At 42.3% G+C, this 26,001-nt stretch overlaps 2 protein-coding genes across 5 annotated transcripts in view; one reads left to right on the top strand and one right to left on the bottom strand.

Moving 5' to 3' along the window:
* vill (villin-like) overlaps positions 1–7,754 on the top strand; it is a 12,341-nt gene extending 4,587 nt beyond the window's left edge. For all 3 annotated transcript variants that reach the window (XM_082546265.1, XM_082546264.1, XM_082546266.1), the window contains 18 exons: positions 35–109; positions 207–406; positions 823–931; positions 1,228–1,338; positions 2,287–2,492; positions 2,596–2,674; positions 2,773–2,871; positions 3,105–3,258; positions 3,405–3,505; positions 3,609–3,746; positions 3,852–4,010; positions 4,262–4,441; positions 4,551–4,696; positions 5,057–5,201; positions 5,540–5,728; positions 5,966–6,034; positions 6,200–6,487; positions 7,164–7,754. In XM_082546265.1, the coding sequence (XP_082402391.1) occupies positions 35–109; positions 207–406; positions 823–931; positions 1,228–1,338; positions 2,287–2,492; positions 2,596–2,674; positions 2,773–2,871; positions 3,105–3,258; positions 3,405–3,505; positions 3,609–3,746; positions 3,852–4,010; positions 4,262–4,441; positions 4,551–4,696; positions 5,057–5,201; positions 5,540–5,728; positions 5,966–6,034; positions 6,200–6,487; positions 7,164–7,277 (2,562 nt within the window). In that variant the 3' untranslated portion in view covers positions 7,278–7,754. The remainder of the gene's footprint in view (positions 1–34; positions 110–206; positions 407–822; positions 932–1,227; positions 1,339–2,286; positions 2,493–2,595; positions 2,675–2,772; positions 2,872–3,104; positions 3,259–3,404; positions 3,506–3,608; positions 3,747–3,851; positions 4,011–4,261; positions 4,442–4,550; positions 4,697–5,056; positions 5,202–5,539; positions 5,729–5,965; positions 6,035–6,199; positions 6,488–7,163) is intronic.
* plcd1a (phospholipase C, delta 1a) lies at positions 7,639–26,001 on the bottom strand. 2 transcript variants are annotated; one of them, XM_082546268.1, is made up of 15 exons: positions 25,820–26,001; positions 22,348–22,506; positions 13,946–14,174; positions 13,732–13,861; positions 13,399–13,627; positions 13,078–13,279; positions 12,590–12,734; positions 12,291–12,443; positions 10,449–10,598; positions 10,201–10,357; positions 10,001–10,117; positions 9,730–9,908; positions 9,036–9,171; positions 8,792–8,941; positions 7,639–8,381 (listed from the first exon to the last, which is right to left on the bottom strand). In XM_082546268.1, the coding sequence occupies exons 1-15, from the start codon at positions 25,848–25,850 to the stop codon at positions 8,290–8,292; spliced, it is 2,259 nt and encodes a 752-aa protein (XP_082402394.1). In that variant the 5' UTR covers positions 25,851–26,001; the 3' UTR covers positions 7,639–8,289. The 2 variants fall into 2 exon arrangements, with proteins under 2 accessions (XP_082402394.1, XP_082402393.1); XM_082546267.1 differs by lacking the exon at positions 25,820–26,001 and adding an exon at positions 24,420–24,671.

The following is a 26,001-nucleotide window of genomic DNA, read 5'->3' as shown; positions in this document are numbered from 1 at the left end:
GTTTGAGGTCTAAATGGTTGTTTTCTTTACTCAGAAAATGCAAATGGATCCCGTTCCACCTCAGGCCTTTGGCAATTTCTTTGAGGGAGACTGTTACATAGTTCTATATGTGAGTAAAAAACTGGGTGATTTCATGAGATATATAAATATATATACATATATCTCATATATGTGTCACCTCTCATGCTTTTCATTATTATCATCAGATAAGTGAGAATAAAGGCTCCCGCCAGTCTGCTGATATCCACTACTGGGTTGGAAGAACCTCCTCTCAGGATGAACAAGGTGCTGCTGCCATCTACGTCACCCAGCTGGACGAGTACCTGGGTGGGAGTCCGGTCCAGTACAGGGAGGTGCAGGGCTACGAGTCACCGCGGTTCAGGAGTTACTTCAAAAATGGCCTGATGTGAGTTCCCGATGAAGGCAGCTGGTGTTTGAACGAAAGGGGGATGGTGATATACTCAAGGGAATGAGTCTCTCCTATACACACACAAAAACACACACACTTATGTTGTAATCTTCCTGAGTCATGGCTTACAACACTAATCCGCCTCTATGAAATGATTATGACACAAAACACACTTGTTTTCTGAGGCCTAGCATTAAAAAACACCAATTTCTCTTGCCCAATTTATTAACCTTTAACCTTTAGTTGCATGTTTGCTTTATGGTTATACAACCTTAAGGAAAAAAATCATACTGATAAGAAAAAAAATGTTCCTTTAATTTTTTATTTTTTTAAATGTCCATTCAGTTTCAAGTCACTGGGTTTATATTTTTATTGCACTTGAACTTTGGTAAAGTAAACTTCTCTCTCCACAGCTACAAGAAGGGTGGAGTGGCCTCAGGTTTCAACCACGTTGAAACAAACGCCTACAACGTCCTGCGACTGCTGCATGTCAAAGGGAGGAAGGATGTCACAGCAACAGAGGTATTCAGAAAACAAATTAAAGGGATATGAAAGGCTTTACGAGAGTCTTACTCCCTGCCTCCCTCTGCTGCTATCAGTGGCTTCACACAGTCACGCTACAGAGAGGTGTTGGCACCCCTCCTTAAACAGATTATGTCTTGTTGTCGTAGCTGTCTGTGTAGGTGTTAATTGCCCGAGGGGTGGTATGAGAGTGTGATTAATTAATACGCTGTATTGTTTCAGACGGAGTGTACTGTCCATTTGAATGTTGTTCAACTCTCCACTGTGTTTGCGTTTGTGTGTGTTTTTCCATGCAGGTGGAGGTGTCATGGAGCAGCTTTAACAAAGGAGATATATTTCTTCTGGATATCGGGAAAGCTATAGTGCAGTGGAACGGTCCCCAGAGCAACAGAAGAGAGAAGCTCAAGGTAATCCTCTGCACTGATTGGTTACAATAAGCAGCGGCACGAGAAGTAGTCAGATCTCGTGAAAAATACACACCGTGGAAGCAAAGTGGGAAAGAGGAAAGAAATTTAACATTTTACGAACAAAAAGGTGATAAAATATGTCTGCACTAAGGCTGTTTCTGACAAAGGGAGAATGACTAGATTGACTAATGACTAATTTAATTTATTCTTGCGTGTCAAGTGAATTTTATGAACTCAGGGCCTCAGTTGCATTATTGCATCATTGCACTGAAGCACCGCAGCAATTTCCTAATGTTGTAAACCTGCTCAACATTTGGCAATAAACCCCATTCTGATTCTGATTCTGATTCTGATTCTGATTAGGAAGGACATAGAAGGTGTGCCAAATCAAACGTGCATCCATCCACTGTGGCAAACCCTTGGAAAATTAAGGAGCACTGAAAGTGTCTGTAAAGTGATTTTTTTTTTAATTCTTGAAACCTGTCGGCTGTGGATCTTCAATAATGTACACCACTGCCTTTAGCAGTAAGCTTTCAGTTGTCTGTGAAATTGGAAACATGCATGCAAGAAGAGTTAGGAAGGAATGGTAACAACAGAAAAGGAAAAACCAACAGCTTTTATTTATTTATTTTGAAAAGCGCTATATAAGAATCAGTCCATTTACCTTTTAGCTCATCAGGTAAAACAGGTGGTTTGATCTCCGCCTGCTCCCGTCTGCATGCAAAAGTTTCCTTGGGCAAAATACTGAACCCTGAGTATTAATGTTAGATAAACATTAGGCACAGAAAAAGTGCATGTGTTTGAATGAGATATGTGTACTATATAACAACCAGTTCTTTTACAGTGATAGTGTAGATTTTTGTGTAACACGTGAACCTTTTAGTCGCTGTTGTCACTGAGCGAACAGTTTTCACTTTTGTGTCTTTGTTTCTCCCTCCGTCTTTCCAGGCGGTCTTGTTGGCTCAGGACATCCGGGACAGGGAACGCGGAGGTCGCGCTCAGATCGGTGTTGTGGAAGGAGGAGATGAGCGGAGCTCGCCCGAGCTCATGAAATTCCTGACGACTGTGCTCGGACCAAAACCGGCACAGCTGAAGGAGGCCACTTCCGATGATGTGCCTGATAGTGCGCAGAAAAACAGTGTCCGACTCTACCAGTAAGTACATTATGCTTCCACTGCATTGATCACACAAAACTGTAGAAACTGATTTCAACTATTTACCAATATCACACCCATTTTTTCTGATTTTCTTCCTCAGCGTTTATGACAATAGTGGGAATCTAGTGATTCAAGAAGTGGCCAAACAACCTCTGACACAAGATCTTCTGAAATCCTCGGTAATTAGTGTTCACTCTTTGAGAATGTTCCCTAGATGCTAGTATTAAAAAAGAAAAGTGGTTCAGTTTCAATGTTTTTTTTTCTTTTGGGGTTTCAGGACTGTTTCATTCTGGACAACAAAGGGTCTAGTGTGATGGTCTGGAAAGGAAAGAAGGCCTCCAAAGAAGAGCGACAAGGAGCTATGAATCGGGCACTGGTGAGTATACAGAATGACGACACCAAGGATCTCTTAGTGCCTCCTGTTCTGTCTTATAAATTAATTGTGTAAATTTTAATCCTCTTTCTCCTTAAATGATTTTGGATAAATATAAATTCATCGTTTTATTCTTTTCCAAGGATCGCATGGCTTGAGGGGATTATCTCAGTTTTTATGTGCTTTTTTGGAGATGTTTTTCACTACAAGTTTTGTCCATCAATCTTTTCCTACAGAGCTACATTAAAGCAAAAAAGTACCCAGCCAGCACCACTGTGGAGGTGATGGCTGAGGGAGCAGAGTCAGCAATCTTTAAGCACCTGTTCAAATCCTGGACAGACAGAGACCAAACTCAGGGCCTGGGTACCACACACAACGTTGGAAAGATAGGTAGCCTCTTCAAATCTACTGCTCAATCCACTTCTTCAAAATAAATTCCAGCACAGTTAACATATTATCTCTTGATATGCTATTTAATCTTATTTGCTGATATTATGCTGTTCATCATTAACTCTGAACATTTTGTGTCCGCACAGCTAAGGTCGACGACGGAAAGTTTGACGTGATGGAGCTACACGCGCGCCCTGAACTGGCAGCACAGTACCGCATGGTGGACGATGCATCAGGAGACGTTAAGGTGGGAAAACATATGCAGGAATACAGACAAACACAGTGCAGATACTTTTCAGACTTCAGTTGCATTGTTGCGTGTTGTTTGAGCTGTTGTTTGCCTGTGTCAGGTGTGGTGCATTGAGAATTTGGAACTGGCTGAAATAGACCCAAAAACCTACGGGCAGTTTTATGGAGGAGACTGCTACTTGGTGCTGTATTCATATAAAAGAGCAGGCCAGCAGCAGTACATACTCTACATGTGGCAGGTCAGTGTCAAACCAATCTATGCTTCCTTGTTCTCCATTTCCTCCTGCTTCTGGAAAACTGACAAGCACCTTCAATGTGTAAACGTCTTTTCTTTGTTACTTCAGGGACGCCATGCCACAAGCGATGAGATTGCAGCAAGTGCCTTCCAGGCTGTCAATATTGATAACAAGTACAATGGAGCCCCAGTTCAGGTCAGAGTGGTCATGGGAAAGGAGCCCCGCCACTTCCTGGCTATTTTCAAAGGCAAACTTATCATTTTTGAGGTATGATTTTATGATTTTCACACTGAAAAGGATTCTTAACTGGATTAGAATTTCTCACCAATGACTAAAAGTAAAATATCTGTATGGTTTGTGTGTGAAATTATGACACATGGAAGTAATCCAGCAAAATCTAAATTAAAAATGAGATTTACATGGATACAATAAAAGTATCCATGATGCAAAAATAGATCGATCAAAGCTTTAAATAAAAGTTGAAAGAAACTGGAAACTCAATGTGTGTGTGTCTAAAGGGAGGAACAGGTCGACCTGGTGTGGTTAACCCTGCCAAAGATGCCAGGCTCTTCCAGGTGAGAGGGACTAATGAGCTGAATACTAAAGCCACAGAGGTGGTGGCCAGGGCCGCTTCTCTAAGCTCCAATGACGTCTTCCTGCTGAAAACTGACAATATCTCCTACCTGTGGTATGGAAAGGTATCTATCATGGGGCTGTGTAGCAGGCTTTGAAATAACATAAATATTAGTTTAGTTTGTATTTGACACATTAAAACCATTTCCCCCCTGATTTCTGCTTCTATCCCAGGGCTGTAATGGGGATGAGAGAGAGATGGGGAAAGCGATGTCTGATGTGCTGTCCAGGCATGAGAAGCGGGTGGTGATGGAGGGCCAGGAACCTGCTGAATTCTGGATAGCTTTGGGTGGAAAGGGCTCCTATGCCAGTGACAGGAGGTAAAATATTTTAATGGCAGCATTGCTTTTGCATATTGTGACAAAAATAGGATATTTTTGGCTTTTCGCTTAACAACACACTCCAGCAGTCAAGTATTTACAATGAAGGGCGCTCAATCTGGGTCCAGAAAGTAAAAATATAGCCAGTAATAACAAATTAGCAAGGACTTCAGGATTCATCCAAAAAGGCCCTTTAATCATATTTTGAACCATTTCCAAGCTTACATTAAATCTGTCTGGATTATTTTTATACCAAGGTCAGTGGAATATGCCCAATGTCATCATACACAGAGAGAGAGAGAGAGAGAGAGAGAGGGAACATTATCTGCTGTTACGACAGGACGGCCTGTGTCATTTCAGATTTGAGAGGGAGGAGCCGCTTCACAGTCCCCGGCTGTTCGAATGCTCCAATCAGACGGGGCGCTTTAAGATTACTGAGGTGGATGATTTCGCCCAGTGTGACCTAGATGAAGATGACGTCATGTTGCTGGACACCTGGGAAGAGGTAAGCAATCAAAGGAGCTGAAATCAGTCAGACCCTGCCGTTGATTTGGGGCCTGCTTCCTGTTTATGAGCATCTCATCAGGAAGATTGTGAAACTCACTGCACATTAACTGATAGATATGAAACAAACACTATACTGTATTACACAAGCTTATTGTTTCCTCCTGCTATGGTTTCTAATTAATCTATACTGGTGGTAGTGACTCAGCTCAAGGTTATTTATGTAATACTTCACACGGAAAGACAGAATCAGGCCTAAAGCTCAGTTTTTGGCAACTTACGCAGCAGACTCTTTGAGTAATTTGTCTCTTTTTCTTGTTTTCTGTCTCTGAATCTCAGCTTTTCTTGTGGATCGGTAACTCCTCCTATGAGTATGAGACCAAAGAGGCGTTGAACAGCGCGCGGGATTACCTGAGAACTCACCCGGCTGGACGTGACCCTGACACGCCCATCATCTTTGTCAAACAGGGATACGAGCCGCCCACCTTCACCGGATGGTTCAACGCGTGGGATCCCCACAAGTGGAGCGTGAGTTTATAACAGTTTCCCCTTTCATCTTTCTGGGATCCCATAGAAAGCATGATCAAGGCATTACAAATTCCCATTACAATAACATGCAATCAATTGATTTAATCATCTCAGAAGCTAGGAACAACTTACAAACACAAGTGGATGATTCAATGGATTAATTGAAGATGAAAAAGTCACTGCACGAATACTAACCTTTACTGTGACGAATCTTGGTTCCGTTGATCTTCTGAACAGGGAGGCAACTCCTATGAGGAGATGAAAAACAAGCTGAGTGATTCAACATCTATCTCACAGATCACTCTAGTAAGTGACTCACACTGATGTGCTAATATCACAGCTGTAATACCTACTAACATCTTTAATGTCATATATAGTAGTGTTGCTAACCTGTGAATGTCTACATCTCGGAGGTTTACCTTTGTTTTTTTGTGAAACTGCTTCTGTAAAACTTCTCTTTCGTGGCTGCAGGACCTGAAGAACACTAAGCTGAACAAGACTCCCGCTGGGGGAGGTGGGGGTGGTTACAGAGCACCTGGGGGCCCTCTAACTTCTCCGCCACCCAACAAGGCCTACTTCCAAGATGAAACAGATTTTTTCCCCAGACCCTCTAGTCCTACAAGACCCCAGTCTGGGATGTCCTCCTCCTCTGCTAGTTCCTTGTCCTCTTCTGGAGCTGGAAAGTTTTTTGACCCTGAGCTCCTCGTCAACAAGACTCCAGACGAGCTACCAGAAGGAGTGGATCCCACCCAGAAAGAGGTGTGTGTGCAGATCAATTATAAATGGTAAAAATCAGCATTTGATTATTGTTTAACGTCCTTCTCAGGGCATTAATTAACACCTTTAAAAGTGACGTCTAATCATGACAATTACAATTTAGAAGTTATTGTTTTGGGGTTTTTTTTTTAGTAAAATTAATCACGTCACCATAAAAAATACTTCAATATGATTCGACACCTATTTAGTATGTTTACCTGCAGCAAAGCAGATTTTTGTGACTGTACTGCCATTTCAAGTCAAAACTCCACAGCCACCAATCGTGTGATATGTTGTCTAGCATACACAAAAACATAATATGCACTTGTTAGCAAGTTAAAAGTATTATTTCCATCAGATGGGATTCTTTCATTTCTCTGAATTTGGATTAACATGTAGTAATATAAATGAAGCTATTTTAATCATCAACTGAAAAGGTCACTAAACAGCTGCAAATGGATGAAAAGTGACTACGAAGAGATTAAAAGTGACTGCAGAGCCACATAAAATGCTTCTAGCGAGTCATGAACAACCACAAAAAGACACAAAGACACTACAAAGAGACAATATGGGGCTTTCCAAGAAAGGGTGGGAGGCCTTGCCATTGTCTGTGCCTAGAGCTCTGTGTACAGCAGAGGTCAGTCTAACCGTTTCCCATCCTCTGTGCTCCGATTGGCAGGATTATCTATCTGACCTGGACTTTGAGAACCTGCTCAGTACTACTCGCGCAGACTTCCAGCGCTTGCCAAAGTGGCGCCAGAATGATTTAAAGAAGAAAGCAGGAATTTTCTGAGAAGGAATCACACATCTCCAGCCTGTCTGCTGAGAAATCCGCTTGTAAACCAAACTATACGGCAGCATTTTAGCTTCTGACCTTCATCTCAATATTTTGTTTTGCTGTCAGAGGGGTAAAAAAAAAAATCGACCAACATCCCAAGTTGTTTAGATTTAACAAATGGTATTTATGATTATGACCATGAATGTAACTTGTAATAATTTAAAGGACGTGACTGACATTTCTAAGATTATTTTTTTAATTATTCTGCTTTATATTTATCTGTATATTTTTTTTTCATTTCATGTAGATCATACTGAGATGATGTTTTGCTAGCATTTTATCTGAATCACAAATGCAGTGAATAAACAGAAAACCATTGACCGGGGATTCGGGGAGTGGTTTAATTCAAGAGCTAGTGCAAAAATGTGTGAACTGTAAAAATGCTGTAGAGCAATGGAAGACACAAATAAACCATGACACAAAATATTAGAACTTGTTTCAGGCACCATCTTGAAAATCTTCTATATACAATGCTGGGCGCATTTATAATGCATTCATAATGAAAGGACAGAAGCACACAGACACACTATGTCACTTGCTATCAACATTGTCATTATCACTCTTATGGCATCAAGATGGACAAAGTTTAAATCAAGTCTCATAAGACTATCCCGTAAAGCTGCTGAGAATCTAGTATATTTCAGGTGGGATTCACACAAAACTCACATAATAATGCACATTAATTAAACTTCTCCAGAGAATGGTGAATATAGTTGGCTACTTTTCCTCTCATTCACTTCATTCTTTCTTTGTCACTTTAAAGGCTCTCCACCAAACCGGCTTTTAAAAAGCAAAAATTATACAATGACCTAAAAGTGTCAGACACTTGTGAGTCAGCAGCTGTGGTATGTAAAAAAACAAAACGAAAACTAGAGTCAAGTTATTTAGCTTTAAAATCTGGGTTTTAAATTCCATTAGAATTTACAAAAGACGTGAAGTTGGTTTGGTTTTCTTTTTGCAAACAGGCCTACGGGGCATCCAGGAGCATGAGGTGCACAAACAGACTGGCAGAAGAAATGTTGTCCCCTCTCTTGTTGAGCACCGGGACATGGCGATATCCTGGAAAACAGGAAGCGAGCGTGAGCTTTGTCAGCAAAATGAGAAGCTGGTTCATAAAGCGTAGCACAAAAAAAAGATGCAAAACAATCACTTGAGCTATGATTTACATGAATTTGTATCTGTTTAATTTCTGTTTTGTTGCGGTCCACACAGAAGAATTAAATAAGGGAGAAAAAGTATGTTTAAAGTGGAACTAAAGAAGATAATAATGTGATAATAGTGCACAAAGAAAGTCAAAGCTGTGAGCGAGCACTGAAAAGAGAGGATACTGTCTTAACACTTCCATATTTTAATTACCGCACAGACCATTTCAGTCATCGGCCTCTTCGAAAATTAGATTGTTGCTAACTCTGAGTTGGTGTCGCGTTGCTTTATCGTGTTAGCTTCATCAAATCTGTGAGCTTTCTTACCGTTCTGTACACTGGTGAGTGGCAGACAGTACTGCCCGATAAAATCGTTCTGCGATGCTGTGTCGTGGTCCTCCAACAGAAATCGCACCAAGGCCAGCTCTGGCACACTGATGTCAAACTGGAATTTCTTATTCCACATAGGGTTGAATCCTGCAAGGACGAATATCTGTGTTTTTCTAAATTCTTTGAAAAAGTGTTTGACAAGTAAGTGCACTTGTGCTATACTTGCACATATAACGCTCACCATTATTTTCAATGTGATGTGTTTCCTTGCTGGCATTGTCTGCCTGGACACCATGGATCTCCACCTTCACCAGAGGGTCTACAATGGATTTTTGCTTTTCCTTGTTGATTTTAGGTAACTGCTGAGCTGAGATCACCTGTTGAATTGTGAGACAAAAATGCACAGACGCGATCACGTGACAGTCCGACTACAGTCTACGTTCAGATTTGATTAGATATCTACAGCATGATGTCCAGCTTCCACAGCACGCTTCGATGCTTTCACCACCAGCATGATGATTAATCTGTTTATCAAGTGGTGGCATAATCAGTTGTTAAAAAAGGCTAAAAATCCACTTTCTTTATTTTAAGTGCTACTAGCTACTGTGCAGATCATAACTAATAATACAAAATGTAATAAAAGGACTTGAGGATTAAAAAACATTAAAAGTAGCTCCTCTTTTCAAGATAGGTTATGTCAGTAACTATTCAGCCAATGATTGTGTTAAAATTCCTTTAAATAGCTGCAAGCTGGCAAACAAAGATAAAAGGATTCAAACTTCTAGGCCAGAGCTAGGGGAAATGATTAAAGCTCATTAGCAAGTTGACACTACACATACTGTAAACTTTGTGAACTTTGTTTTCTTTTAAAAGGAAATTCCACAGGACATTGTTAACCTCTAATATAGGCTTATCTTTCTGGAAAAAACTCCCACCATGACATGAAAGATCTTCTTCTTCAGCCACGACCCTTCGGTAAGTGCGTTGGGGTTAAACTGAGAGGACAGGTTTCTCTGAAATTCAGGTTTCAGGATGTAGCCGCAGAAGCCGTTCATCAGAAACCGTCCCTGGTTTAAGTGCATCTCCTTGGAGTTAGTCTGGAAGTTCAACGCCACTAAAAACCAAATCAAAGAGGAAAAAGCGTCAAACTGTTTCATTAGTTTTAATTGGTTTACGTTAGTTTGCTTGCTGCGTATTGGAGCACACCTATCTGGCAGCCAACGTTCCACATGGGCACCGGATTATAGTTGGAGGAGTCGGTTCTGGAGCCAGCAGGGTAGATCCTGCTGAGTTTGTCCATGTTGTGGTGCATGAAGGCAGTAGCTACAACAAGTTAAAGCAGATGTTTTTTTTAAACTGTGAGTTCTAGCATGGCAGTAAAGACAGTTAATGCAGCGTGCGTTTACCTGAGGTCTCAGCCAGGTTGAATGCTTTACTCTCCTTGAAGGACGACATTTCATAGAAGGCCTGGTTTTCTCTGGCGTGTTCAAAGCTGTTAAAGTGCACGCTCTTACAGTAGATGACGATGTCTGAGAGCTCTTTGTCGAGTTTGATATTTGATTTCTGAAACAAGAACAGAGAGACAAACGTGAAATCTGAAACTGAAAATTGTTATTTCAATTTCTTGCAAATGAGTAAAGAGCCTTTGGCACACCTTTGGTTTTTCTTTCTGGCTATTCTCCTTACACTCTGCAGCTTCGTCCTCCTCAGACACGGTGCCATCCTCTATCACGTTGTTATTGGTGAAGATCGAATCCAGTTTGTTCAGTCGTTTTCCCTTGATGAGGAACTTTCCCTTAAGTGCCTACAAAGAGACACAAAATGTGTTTTGTTGTGTCATTTCTAACACTTAAGGTACACACGGTGCTGTGCTTTGGAAATCAAAGTTGCTTTGCTTAATATAGACAGGCACACATTTAACTGTGACAACAGAGACTGCGTTCCTGATAGTCACCCTCCAAACAGCCAACAGACTAAAGCATAACTTAAATTTGTGTTGAGGCTGAAAATGCCACAGGCATCCACTTCATGGGAGCTGAATTTTTAAAAAAAATTATTTCCTCTCTCTCTCTATATTTCTTGTCTTTTTCAGTTGTCAAGGTCTTCCAATCATTTTGCAGCAAATTCCCAAAGTAACACATAAAAGTGGGGGAAATAATGATTTGAGACCCCTGCCGAATTTGTAAGTTTGCGTACTTACAAGGAAATGAACAATCTGTAATCTTTATGCTAGTTTCCTTTTAATGGAAAGGGACAGACTGTTATTTAAAAAATCCAGAAAAAGTACAATAAGCAGAAGTTAGAAACTGATTCAGCCGTCATTGAGGGATGTTTTTAATCCCTTTTTATCCTCAACCAAAACATGACTTAGTACTTAGGTTCTTGTAGTTGGTCACCAGGTTTGCACATATCTCAGCAGGGGTTTTGGCATTCATCTTTACAAACACGCTCTAAATCTTTTAGCTTTCTTCCCCAAAAGTTTATTTTGGTTATCTGGATTTTCTTGTCTCCCACTCCCAATGAGTGACAAAACGTTTCTCGCACTGAAAACCCTACGCCCACTTTTGGGGATTTTCTTACCTGAAATTTTAGCTTTTTGGCAACTCAAACTTTCAGCTCCCTCTCCAGCTTTTCTGAAGGACTGAGGTCTGGAGACTGGGTAGGCCTCTCCGTGAGCTAATGTGCTTATTCTTTAGCCACTTATTTCTTGCCTTGACATAATGGTTTTGGTCACTGATTTGAATGCTGGGTCATGCCGGAAGACCCATCCTTATATATTTTTTTTTAATAAATATTCAGGGAAGGAGGTTGTCATCCAAGATTTAATGATATATGGCTCTGTCCATTGGCCCCTCAGTGAAGTGAAGTCATTCTGTACCCTTAGCAGAAAAACAGCCCCAAGCATAAAGCTTCCACCTCCGTGCTTGACTGTGGGGATGGTGTTCTCTAGATCATATTCACCATTTCTCCTGTGGAGAGGTTGGAATGGAAAAAAATTGTTTCTGTGGACAGATGAGCTCTATACACATAAGAACCCAGTCAGTGGGAATCAGCATTGTGGCTGGGTTGTAGGTGATCAACACTTATTTCATGTATGACATGTAAATCTGTTTCTAGCATTTATTATTGTATTGTATTGTATTGTATTTGGAGACTAAATTCTGTTCACTAGAAGTCTCTGTTATCAAACAAGGTGTTGTCTCAAACACACTCACTCAGCTGTTACAGCAAATCATTAGCTACTCAGTAGGCGCAAAGTGAGACAAGCTTTATCTGAGGCTATAGATCGATGATGTCTTGTATCACATTAGCTTTGTTTCCTAAACAAAACTTGGGTCACGTTAAGGAAAACAGCAAAGTGAGAAATCTGGCACAGTAGCGTGTTAGGAATGAAAATGTTAAGGGGTGGTCTTCCTTTGGTGATTTTTTTTTATTAGGGTAAGGATCCCAAGATGATATATCGTATGTCAGTGAATACAGATAATGGGTTCCACACCTCAGGTGATGGGAAGTTAGTTGGCATGGTGTCACCCAGAGGCTTTTTGACCAGAGCGTCACCCAGGAAGAAGACCAAATGACGGGCCATAAGCTTCTGTTGCTCAACTGTACAATGGTTCTCCAGAGACAGAATCACTGGGTACTGGGAAGCCTGGAAAACAAAGGGAACAATGTGAAGGTGAACTTCAGACCTTTTCCAGTTTCTAATGTGTTAAGGCGAGGAAAGGGCTGGGAATTCAATGCGGTCTCCAACATAGGCAGAGTAAAACATCCAAAGTCAGTGAATATCTCACGTACTTTGAAGGCGTAGTCTTTGATGGCTTTGATAACATCTTTGAAGAGCACTTTGGATGTGAGCGTATGGCCATGGTAAATAACAGGTTCTCCATTAGCCCCGTCCCAACAGTCCAGCTCCACGCATCGGCAACTCTTCATCAGCGCTCTGCAAGCAAAGAAAACATTCATGACCAATTAGTGATTTTACATCCCTGAAACTCATGAACTTTGCCTGTGAAAATAGAGAGATTCCTGCGCTGTGACTTCTGTTCCACCAAAAACTCCTGGATCCCAAAACAGTATTTTATAAAGGCCTAGGAACTACTAGGGTGGTCTAAAACAGGCATGGCAGAACTTCAGTTCAGTCTACCTGGAGGCTGATGCATATTTTTAAAAGATAAGCCATTAATATGATAAAAAACATCTATCCAAAGTAGCACATTTATTCCATGCTTCTATTTCACCTTTGTTTAATGCTGTCAGTATAAAAGTAATTCTGCAAAATTTACTTTATGTAGGCTTCTGTGCTGCTTGGCCCTTTGAGTTGGTCTGCCATCAGGTATGTGTTGTGTGAGGAGGAGATGTAGTAATGGTTGAGGGGCTGGTTCATGTCCTGATACACAGATCTGTGGGCTGGGTTCAAAATACAGCCGTCGTCCTGCTGCAGGTACATCAGGAAGCCATCTTTGGTCATGCAATTGTTCTGCTTTGCTGTGACACAAATGGATGAAAGTGTTGAGTGGAAAATTGTGTATAACACAGTTGAGTTAAAGCTTTAATAATATGGTTACTATAATTTTATCATTCCCTGGTGTCCAGAGTAAGTCTACCTGTTTTATCCACTTCATATTTCTCAATCAGCCTGTGGGCGTCCTCTGCAGTCGCCTGCTCCCGCTGCTCGTTCAGCAGAAAGTTCAGCAGGTCTCTGTCGCTCATCTGACCCTCTGTTTGAGCATATTTCCCATAAATGACATCAATCTCCTCACGGCGTGTCAGCATCTCGTAGAATTGCTTGATCTCTTCGCCTTCCAGGGTGTCTGAATTGGATGTGTCACATTTCTGTGCAACACAATCAGTGAATTATTTAACCAGATCTAACATTTTATGAAAGATTAACAGTGAATTTCAAAGATATATTTTGTAATTTTTTGACAAGGTCTCACCTTAAAAAGGTCCGCTGCGTAAGAATCATCAACCTCAACATTGATCTGCCTCAAGAAGTGTTTCACCTCCTTTAGTGTCATCATGTTGTCGCCATTCTTGTCAGCCTTACGTATGCAGCTGAATATCCAGCTGGCATTCAGATGTAAGGATTTGATGTATTACGCACAAAAACATGCAAACACATTTCTCTATTTAGGAGTTTGCTAAGGATACTGTTCGCTCTTCTTCTGGTTACTGAGGTTGTGCATGTTGTTGATGATCTTCTCCAGGCTGCTGACCCACTTATTTACATCTTCCGGAGATTCTGCCATCAGGTCGAGATTCTTCTTGCGCCCCTTGAAGATGATGGAGAAGCAGAGGTCTTCAACGCTGGCATCGGTGTATTTTTTAAGGCCCTCAGAGTGGCGGCCCTTTCGAACCGATTCAATGTCATCAATGGAGACTGTTTGGAGAGCGAAGGGGTGTTTGTTAGAAAGTGTGGCCCTGAGAAATCACTGAAGGTTAGTGTTTTAATAGCCTCAAAGTCAATATTTGGTAAGCCCATCTGTATTCTTCAATACAGCCTCTATCAAGACGATCCCACACTGCTTCAGTAATGTTGAGGAGAATGTTGCTCTGGAGAGACCAATCCATGACTGTTAGTGTTCCAGTTTGTTATTTTCTATCCAGGTATGCTTTAATAGATTGGCAAAGTGTTTGGGATCACTGCCATGATAAAAACAAATGAAGCCATTGCCATTCAGATGCTTTGCAGATCAAAATCTGACATGACCACTGGCTGAAATGCAGCTCCAAACAAAATTTTTTCCTCTTTCTTAATAACATGCTTTTTGGACACTTTTCATCTGCAGTAGATAGTTTTTTAGGTATTGCACGGTGGGTTAAAATCTCACTGTACTTTTCTCCATGCATAATTAATTTTAACAAGATCCTCAAAGTCACTGCTCGAACTGCTCCAATTCCTCAAATTTTTTAAGGACACACTGCACACCATGCCAGGTTTTTAGCTAGTAGCTTGTTGGGAAAAGTTATTTGAAAACAATCATCGTGTACAAGGAGTGAACTGAGGAAAAGTGAAAAAGCAAAATATTTTTAAAAATTCAGGTATGACACCTCTAATCTATATCATAAAAAGCAAATTGTGATTATTTTAATATATTCATTATTAACTGCTATGTTGTCTAAAATGTAACGTCTTTTATTTCTGGCATTAACAACAGCTATCGGGATGGTAGCATTCAGCCATTATTATCCCTTGACACACAGTCTTTCCTAAGATAAGTCCATATCTTGTGGCGGCCGACTTTTTTGTCCCAGTGGTTACAACTGAAACTGTTTTTCTATCTTATCTACAGGAAGGCTTTTGTCTCAGCACGCCACATCTGTTGCCTTCACTCACAAATCTGCAGCACAAAACTTACGTCTTCCAGGCAACTTTCTGCATGCACTGGTGGGACCCCGACAACATTTATGAATCAAAGGCTGACTTTTTGATAATTTATGTGTGTAAAAAATGCATAATGTGGTACCAAGAAAGAGCTACCGTTGCTTTTTTAGCAAGCATTGTCTATTTACAGGACATCAAAATTAGCATAACATTTTTGTTATATTTTAGATCACTATAAAGCCTTAGCCAATGGCCTTCACAAACTCTTGACAGCAGCTAAATGCTGCACCATGTTCACGAGCTAGTCACTATCTTTTTTTGGTACTAGACAGTGTGTAAACAGTTGGCTTATCAGAGCTTTTCAGTGGAAACAGACGAATCCTGCTGAAAACAGAGCTCTTGACTCTTGCCTTTATTGTGATCTCGGGTGACTTCAACCATGTATCACTGGACAATACACTACCAACATTCAAACAATATGTGGACTGTCCCACCAGGGGAGAGAAAACTTTAGACTTACTGTATGCTAACGTCAAGGATGCATACAGCTCCTCCTCCCTCCCCCCACTTGGTAGGTCAGATCATAACCTGATTCACCTCACCCCCCGCTATGTGCCAATTGTGAGGAGGGAACCTGTGACCACCAGGACTGTCAGGAGGTGGTCAGAGGAGGCCTTAGCAGAACTACAGGGCTGTTTCGAGGTGACCGACTGGGAAACACTCTGTGAGCCTCACGCCGAGGACATCAATGGGCTTACTGAGTGTATCACAGACTACATAACTTTCTGCACCGACTCCATTGTTCCAGCTCAGACTGTTCATTGTTACCCAAATAACAAGCCGTGGGTGACTAAGGACATCAAAGCCCTCCTCAACAACAAGAAGAGGGCTTTCAGAGGGGGCAACAAAGAGGAGGTGAGGAAGATCCAGGTGTTACTAAAGGACAAGATCAGAGAGGCTAAGGACAATTACAGGAGGAAGCTGGAGTGGAAACTCCAGCAGAACAGCATGAGAGAGGTGTGGAGGGGCATGAAGACCATCACTGGATTCAGGCCAACCAACAGCAGGGGAACTGAGGGAGGTGAGAATAGAGCCAATGAGTTGAATCTGTTTTTCAATAGATTCGACACCACAGTGTCTGCTCCTACCCCCACAACCTCACCTGTAGTCAGCCTGGAATCCAGAGCCACACCACTGTGCCAGCCTCTCTCTTCACATGGCGCTGTTGCCTCCTGTGAGATTCCTGACACCCCTCCCCCACCCATCACCTTCACTCAATACCAGGTTGAGATGCAAATGAGGTGACTTCACTCAGGCAAGTCTGCTGGACCAGACGGAGTGAGTCCCCTTGTCCTCAAGACCTGTGCCCCCCAGCTGTGTGGAGTCTTTCATAAACTGTTTATGCTGAGTCTGAGTCTGCAGAGGGTCCCGGTGATGTGGAAGACATCATGCCTCGTCCCTGTACCAAAGACGCCACGTCCCAGTGGCCCCCAGGATTACAGGCCTGTGGCACTGACCTCCCACATCATGAAGACCCTGGAAAGGCTCATCCTGGACCAGCTGCGACCCATAGTAAGACCACACCTGGATCCCCTTCAGTTCGCTTATCAGCCTCGTCTCAGAACTGAGGACGCCATCATCTACCTGCTCAATCGTGTCTACACCCATCTGGACCAGCCGGCGAGCACTGTGAGGGTCATGTTTTTTGACTTTTCCAGTGCTTTCAACACCATCAGGCCGACCCTCCTGGGTGATAAGTTAGCAGCGATGCAGGTGGATGCTTCTCTGGTGTCCTGGATTGTTGATTACCTGACAGGAAGACCACAATATGTACGTCTCCCACAGTGTGTGTCTGACAAGGTGATCAGCAACACAGGGGCACCACAGGGGACTGTCCTCTCCCCCTTCCTCTTCACCCTCTACACCACAGACTTCAGCCACTGCACAGAGACCTGCCATCTTCAGAAGTTTTCTGATGACTCTGCGGTGGTTGGATGCATCAGCAGGGATGATGAGACAGAGTACCGGGCTGTGGTCGACTCCTTTGTCACGTGGTGTGAGCAGAATCATCTGCAGCTCAACGTGGCAAAGACCAAGGAACTGATCGTGGACTTCAGGAAGACCAGGAAACACTTGACCCCTGTTTCAATTCAGGGGGTCAGTGTTGACATTGTGGAGGACTATAAATACCTTGGAGTACACATTGACAATAAACTGGACTGGGCTAAAAACACCACAGCACTTTACAGGAAGGGCCAGAGTCGTCTCTATTTTTTGAGGCGACTGAGGTCCTTCAACATCTGCCAGAAAATGCTGAGGATTTTCTATGAGTCTGTTGTGGCCAGTGCGATCCTCTATGCTGTTGCATGCTGGGGGAGCAGGCTGAGGGTCGCAGATGCCAACAGACTTAATAAACTAATCCGTAAGGCCAGCAATGTTGTGGGGATGGAGCTGGACTCCCTCAAGGTGGTGTCGGAGAGGCGGATGCTGTCCAAGATAAAGACAATGTTGGATAACACCTCCCACCCACTCCATGACATGCTGGTCAGTCACAGGAGCTCGTTCAGTGAGAGACTGAGATTACCAAAAAGCACCACTGAACGACACAGGAAATCATTCCTGCCTGTGGCCATCTCCCTGTACAACGCATCCACTTAACACACTGTTTGCTGCTACAGCTACACATGTTTCTTTTCCAACTATTTATTTATGAGTGACTTATGTATGTATGTATGTATATATATGTATATATTGTACTATTCTTAGTTAGTGTATTGTCTGTCTTGTCTTAATGTTGGTTTAAAATGGAGCACTGTAACAAAAAATAATTTCCCCCAGGGATCAATAAAGTATTCTGATTCTGATTCTGATTCTGATTGAGGCCATAAAAGCAAAAAATTAGGTAAAAGACGCTAAAATGGTCAACCAAGTTGAGTTGGGCAATAATTTCATTACAGATAATCCTTTAAATACTTGCTAGGATGAAAAAAATTGATGTATGCAGATTAATCTGTAATAGACTATTTACAACATTGCAACAGCAAGTCTTCATGAATGTCCTGCTGTCAAACGTACTACTAAATCATGTTTATAATAAACCAGATTGAGCCATTTTACCCAAACAGTCTTAATGTTTAAGAGTCGTTTTTAGACCTAACAGATGGGTTCTCCAACATTTTGTTGTTATCTCCTGTAAACCTGAGTTCTTTTGCAACACAAACCCATTCCAGATTTGATTTTGACTTTACTGCACTTTAAAACATTTTTACACAATCTGACCTCTCCTGAACCTCTTTCCAAACACATGCACCCATACAATCAAAGTGTCTCGGACTAAAATGTTTATCTATATCACCCATACAAAGACAACATACATACACAAAAGGTCACTGCACACTGATGCAGCCAATGCATCGGAGGCCAGCTCTATTGTTGTGCAATAGAGCTGGCCTTAATGTACGGAAGAGCATGCACTGCCGCGTGTGATGTCATTGCACTACACAGCAGCACAGGCCCTTGTAACAAAACAGCAAAAGACTCCAGGCTTAGCCATGAGGCCATATATTATGGCTGGGCCACAATCACTCCACATCTACTCCCTGCATCCCAAAGTTAGAGATTTAGATTCCTTCATTCTACTTTAAAGGAATCTAAAGTTCAAAATAGGTCAAAACAAAAACAACACATTGAGGGGGCAGTGGAGTGAAACACACCCATGTTTTCCAAGCCCTGCCTCAGCTGATTGCTGGATGACTAAAATACCTTAAAAGCACTCAGCAGAAAAGGGAGTGTTTGGTTGATCTGTGCATGCACATTATCTCCAACAAAACAGAGGTTGTGAATTTGGACCAATTTCAGGGAATCCCATCTGGAGAGACTTGCCACAATGTCCAAGTCGTGTTATCCGTGTCACGCAGACATTGTTCGAATACCACATGAAATGTTTACACAAAGAGAGTTTTGTGATGGCCTGACGAAAGTTCACTCTGTTGTTTCTAACAGTCTTTTCCTCAAAGGGAAGTTTGAGTTAAGGGTTAGATAGCCATGCCAGTGAGCGAACAAACAAAACAAAAAGAACAACTTTGAATGACAGTCACTCTATGTTCCAGTGCTCACCTGTAATTATTAGAAAAAGGTCATAATACAATGAGTGTCCTTCTTAGGGTGGCTGGAATCCACATTAGAAAGAGTAAGGACCTTGAACATCCAGAGGGAGCTTTGAGTACAGCTGTTAAATACCAGTTTGGGCATCTAATTAGGATGTCTCATGGGCAGTTTGCTTTGGAGGTTTTCCAGGCTTTCCCAACTGGAAGGAAAACCCAGGGTGGAACCCAGAATCCACTAGAGCGATTATATATCTCATCTGGCCTGGGAAAGCTCCCCTAGGAGGAAGGATACGCACAAAATAATCAATTGATAGATTAATGGATCAGTTATTGAGTGGATCAGTGGATGGATTAAAACCTGTGCACACCGCGGATGACGTCAGTGCGCACACTGTGTCTGAGGAGGATGTGCGGAAGTGCTTCAGGAAGGTGAACGCACGCAAAGCTACTGGTCCGGACGGGATTCCCGGCCGCGTCCTCAGGTCATGCGCGGCTCAGCTGGCTGGAGTGTTCACGCACATCTTCAACCTTTCCCTCTCTCTGTCTGTAGTCCCAGCCTGCTTCAAAATGGCCACCATCGTCCCTGTACCCAAATCCTCCACCATCTCCTCATTGAACGACTGGCGACCTGTAGCCCTGACCCCCATCGTAAGCAAATGCTTCGAGAAGCTGGTCAGGGACTTCATCTGCTCTGCACTACCCGACTCACTGGACCCTCTACAGTTTGCATACCGCCACAACAGGTCCACTGATGATGCCATAGCCCTGACACTACACACTGCCCTGTCACACCTGGAGAAGAGAGACACGTATGTGAGGATGCTGTTTGTAGATTACAGCTCAGCATTCAATACCATCGTTCCCTCGAAGCTGGACAGGAAACTGCAAGATCTAGGACTGAGCAGCTCCCTCTGCAGCTGGATCCTTAGCTTCCTGTCTGACAGACGCCAGGTGGTCAGACTGGGCAGCATCACCTCATCCCCCATCACACTGAACACTGGTGCTCCACAGGGGTGTGTACTGAGCCCTCTCCTGTACTCACTCTACACCTACGACTGCACAGCCACTAACAGCTCCAACATCATTGTGAAGTTTGCGGACGACACTACAGTGGTGGGTCTTATCACCAACGGTGATGAGACGGCTTACAGGGAGGAGGTCAGCGCTCTGACCCACTGGTGTCAAGACAACCATCTCACCCTCAACGTCGCAAAGACAAAGGAGTTGATAGTGGACTTCCGGAGGTGCAGAGAAGTACACACCCCCATCACCATCAACGGCGCTGCTGTGGAGAGAGTGAGCAGCTTCCGGTTCCTTGGCGTACACCTGGCTGAGGATCTTACGTGGTCAGTACACACAAACAAAACAGTGAAGAAGGCGCAGCAGCGCCTCTTCTTTCTCAGGAGACTGAAAAGATTCGGCATGAGCCCCCGCATCCTCAGGACCTTCTATCGCTGTGCCATTGAGAGCATCCTCACTGGATGCATCACCACCTGGTATGGCAACAGCACCGCCTACAACTGCAAAGCTCTCCAGCGAGTAGTGCGGTGCTCTGAACGGATAATTGGAGGTGAGCTTCCCTCCCTCCAAGACATCTACAGGAAGCGGTGCCTGAGGAAAGCGGGGAGGATCATCAAGGACTCCAGTCACCCCAGCCATAAACTGTTCAGACTGCTTCCATCAGGAAGGAGGTTCTGCAGCATCCGGTCCCGTACCAGCAGACTGAGAGACAGCTTTTTCCATCAGGCCATCAGACTGCTGAACACGTCATAGACACCTCAGCTTCACTACTGGAACTTCAACATTATGCACTCCACACTGTATATAAATGCCACTTGTTTTGCACATATTCAACTCTGTATATTTTATATATTTTATTATTATTATTATTATTATTATTATTTTATTTTATTTTTTTACTATTTAATTTGTAAAAATGTGTATACACACACACACACACACACACACACACACACACACGTAGGAAAATATTTAGTATACACATCCAGAAATGCATACACTATTATATATTGTACATATATTTATTAGTTTCAGGTTGGCCATTCTTGTATTTTGCTCGTTTGTGTTGTTGTGTTTGCACATCTCTGTTGCTTGTGGGGCTCGCACACAAGAATTTCACTCGCATGTGCTGTGCCAGTGTGCCTGCACATGTGATGTGACAATAAAAAGTGATTTGATTTGATTTGTGATTTGATTTGAACCTCGTTAAATTGCCCAAACTAAGCTATGCTGTCAGTGACATAAGTAGGCTAAGCCAGCTTTTCAAGCTGACAAATTTGACTTGAGTAAAGCACAGCAGCAGATGCTCTCATGAAAAATATGGTAAAAAAAACAAAACAATACATGCTGTCCTCCCACAATCTCCTCTATTTTAATCAAAGCGCTTTAGAGCTGACTGGTAAATGCAGCTGGAGCCCACAGGAAAGCAATAAAATAGCAGCTTATTTCCGTAAACAAAGAAATTCCTGTGTAGGCCCATCTGTAAGAAAGCTCGGTAACGTTAGAAAACATCGTGTTTGTAAAGAGAATATTAGAGTCATTATTCTCAGTGTTTGTTCAAGGCTCAAGTGCAGGGCAGAGGTGAGCTTGGAAACCTGAGCTACCTGAGTCCCAGTGGATGCACACATGCTGTACATTCACAGCCAGACAGTGGCTCACTGAACCGAAAACCTAAGGAAAATAGTCTCTCTAACACACACAGACAAACATACAGCTGGGAGTCACACTAGTATTTCCCAGTCCAGCTTTCGCCACACCACAGTACCTATCAGCATGGAGCTGTTTTCACACATATTCACTACTATTGTCATATGAGGGTGTGCTTGTGTGTGTGTGTGTGCTGTAAGAGAATACGCTTTTGTTAAGATCTGAAAGGAGAGCTCTTAGCAGACAGAATAATAGAAGAGCGGTCTGCGGGTCAAAAAGGTAGATGTTCTCATCAGACTAAAATAATTTAAATGGAACACAGAACTTGTACATGGACCTGCAACAGACTGGAGGCCTGTCCGGGATATGTGGAAGACAATGGCTGGCTGGATGGAACGCTGGGCATGTAAATATACAAACATATATAATAAAGTAGGCACAGAGGTTACACTCACAGGTGTGGTTTTGCTTGAATGCTTTTTTCGACTCATGCGAAAAGGTCTGGCAGTCTTCCTCCAGTTTGAAGTAGCGGCCATGCTTCCAGGATTTTGAGCGAACCTTGACCAGTTTTCCTCCCAACAACAAGAACTGGAGATCTGAATCTCCCTCCAAACCTGCGGGTGTGAGGACAAAAGGAGCAGTCACGCAAGTTTCTGTCTTCTGTATTTTAAAATATACATGAAGTTCCAGGAAACACTTGGTTAGATATTGCAATAAACTGAGCATTAATAGGAGAAGTAAATAAATGTTCTAAATAAAACTGATCAATATCCTATCAATACTTGCAATTTTAGCCATGTTTAATATGAGGATGCACCAGTTTAACAGTATATGTGACAGAAAATGAAGATAAGCATTATTAGTTACACCTTAAATTAATTTATAGGTCCCGTATGGCTGTCATACACGAGAACCAACAAAGAATTTTGGAACCATCTATATCTAGAATAAAATCTAAGCTATGTGCAGTCCTGTGTCTTTTTTATCCCCAGCACACCTGTCGTACTGTAGTACAGTGCAGTGTATCACAACATTTCAGACAAGTAGAGACAATAGCCTATCATTCAGGTGCAGCAATTTTCTGAGTGTTGCATTCTGGGAAGGGTGTGTGCTATCATCCGAATGAATGACTCAAAGCATATTTGTTAATCAGTGCTGGCGTTTATCAGTGTAAAAGTGTTTGTTTCACACAGCTTTATGAATTATAAAATTCTCTCTAACTGAGACTGAGAATATGCAACACTTTCTAAGTAAACAAAGGGCATTTGAGGATAACACGTTAAATACGACTCAGAAGGGAGTGTTTTTATGGCTGTGGGCAGGATCGCAGCATAACAGACATTTCTTTTTCGCCCAGATCACACCACAAGCCCACAGAGGCTGTTTATGAGTCTCTGGCCTCTCTGCAGCCAGGGAGGAGGACTGGCCAGCGCTGCACCACCCCTGCCCAGTCAGGCTTTCTGTTGGAGGCTTTGCTCTGAGCACCTTCTACGTGTTTGTCAAGCCTCTTTTCTTGTGATCTACTTCACTGTGAAGAAGAGCAGCCTGCTTTCAGTCATCCAACAGCTTCATGTTACGAAAGCAGGCGCTGACATGTTCCTTACGCATCAAACTTCTCTGTTTGCATTTTTTTTAAGCGAACTAATCAGTTTCAGATGGGAAGAGCTCTTTACTGTGTGCACCCAATTACACAAGCTAGCACAAGAAAATTCCAAGAACTGTGAAGTAAGAGGGAGGCGTGATGGCACAAGTTCACGTCATATGTTTGGATGCCAAACAACCCCCGTGCCATAAATAAAAAGACTAGTTTGACGATCAAAAAGTGAGTCTTTGTCACATTGGAAAACCATTCCCACACAGTACAATGTCATGTGACCTGAGTAGGGAATGTGACTATTTCAAACAATTATATTTTCCTACAAAAACACGTGTAGGACATGGTTTTTAATTGCTTAACAGGAATGCAGTGTTGTTAGATTACGACTGTGTTATAAATGACACAATAAAATGGAAAGAAATTTAGATATAAATACTGTGCTGCCCTCCTCTGTGCAGATGACTAATACCCAGGAAACTATGCTGTCTAGAAGGGGAAACAATAAGAGACAGAAACCCGAGAATCGAACACCGCAGAGGTTTTCCCCTCAGCTCATGAAGTCTTATTGAAGTTTAGCACATCCTGTGTCTGTAGTCTCATTTGTCACCTCGTTTTCAGCTCCATCACACAGACCCTTATGCTGTAACTTCCCTAACGTCAAAGAATTTACCGCTCCAGGCAACGAGGAAGCTACCATAAAGCGTTAGAGTGCACGGATCAAAACACAAACCTTATGTTTATTCTCAACGTCACGACAGAAACATTTATCGTCCAAGGCTGCACGTGATTGGTGATATTTTTTTTTCTCTTGTTTGAAGATATAAAGTTTCGCAAAATCCATGTTATCCAAACATTACGCGCACGCGCCTGCCAATGTTGGCAAAACAGTCGAAGGCGTCTCAAGCGCGTTTGCACCTTTGGAGGACTCACCCAGGCGTTTTCCGTTCTCCTTCGCAACTTTTTTCAGGTGTTCCAGAAATGCTTGTTCCTCGGATTTTGTCCTTTTTGGCCGTTTATGAAAACAAGACATCTCGGATAAACTTTCTTGTTTATCCCGGTGGGATAAAGAGACTGGCCGGTCGGGTCGATGCTCGGCGTTAAAGAGAAGCAACACGTAGATCTCCCCTCATGGGGCGGGTCCCAAAAATAATCTGTTTCTGTGTTAGAGCTGCAGTAACTTTGCTTACCTGTCCTTGTTTGCACACTCTGAAGGAACCGTTCAGCGCTATGAGGGTGTGAGTCTGCTCTCATCTAACCTGTAATCTTAGTGATAAACTTTTTAAAAACTTCTAATGGTCGGAAACACATCTGACTGGCTTAAGTGGGCCATCACTCTCACAGAGTGAGGTTTGTCTGCAATAATAAAAGGTCTTGTGCGCTTAAAGAAGAATTTTGCGGTTGCTTATACAGAGGTAAAAGGTTACAATATGCCTTTAAATAAATTTCTATGTAAAAAAAAAAGCAGTACGCGTTTTACACATCACTATTTTCATGTCTTGACGGGCTGCTGTAGCTGCTTCCAAACACAAATAAAAGAATTGTTATATATCTATACGTTTATGAATATTTACGTAATAACCATTTTAGTAATGAGATGTGAAACAGCGCCATCGTAAGGGAAAAGCGGATTGGCCTGTAGTTTAAAAAATTGCAAATTTAAATAGGATATTTAAAGAGCGAGGGATGTTTTAATATCCACAAGGATGTGTAAGAACTGCAGCTCATCGATAAAAACCTGTGCTACCTGATCAACGATCTCTGGGTGTGGTTAGAAAGCAAAGTGGAAAATTAGATGAAACGTAACACCTGCAATACCTTCAATATTATTCGTTCAGCTCGATGAAACGTGTCATTGTCGTGGTAACAGAAACATGTCACGATGCCAAAACCAGGAGCCCACCTCACTGTTTTGGATGGCAAATGTGCGTTGAAAGAAAACCAACAGAAAGCAACCAAGGAACGTGAGAAATTGTGAAGCATTTCTCTAACCAGGAAACCACAATGTTTTTTTGTTTAGAAGCACTGGCTCCTTTTTTTATTTTATGATATATATGTATAAGTATTAAAAGCTCCTGTTGATTAATATTTGTTATTTTTGTCTCAATTTTAGACATTAGACAGGAGACGTTGTTATTTATTGAGGAGAGAAAAAGAAAACAGACCCAACTTTCGTTCAAACATCAAAAACAAACATGGGTTTGGTGAAGCTTGCTTAATAGTGCTCCAACTGGCACAAAATCGATAAATCAAACACATTAAAAAACGTGCGCTTTTTAGTGCAAGTAGACTAAATCAGTGCGCTCACATGCACAGATTTTTGAGCAACTCACCAAGTTTGCTGGATGTGCCATTGAGGTCCATTTTTATATCAGCTAGTAGAAATCACCATGTGCAGTGCAGCAGTTCCCGGGCTGAATAACAGGAGCTATCCTGGACATAAAACGTGTCTTTTTGCCCTGTGGAGGAATAAATCCTGTCCGCGGTGCCCTCCACACAGTGTGCAGTGAATGCC

The sequence above is a fragment of the Aulonocara stuartgranti genome (genome assembly GCF_965226115.1).
Source record: "Aulonocara stuartgranti genome assembly, chromosome: 9".
Classification (NCBI taxonomy): Eukaryota; Metazoa; Chordata; class Actinopteri; order Cichliformes; family Cichlidae; genus Aulonocara; species Aulonocara stuartgranti.
This window is presented reverse-complemented; position numbering and strand designations above follow the sequence as displayed.

Bases quoted from the DNA above. Each gene is read 5' to 3' on its own strand.
- plcd1a (XM_082546267.1), bottom strand. From the start codon at position 24,519: ATGTCTTGTTTTCATAAACGGCCAAAAAGGACAAAATCCGAGGAACAA. The intron at 9,909-10,000 runs GTGTGCTCCAAT...TTTGGTTTTTAG, and splicing joins GAACGTTGGCTGCCAGATAG to TGGCGTTGAACTTCCAGACT. The intron at 8,382-8,791 runs GTAAGAAAGCTC...CCTGTTTTCCAG, and splicing joins ACTCACCAGTGTACAGAACG to GATATCGCCATGTCCCGGTG.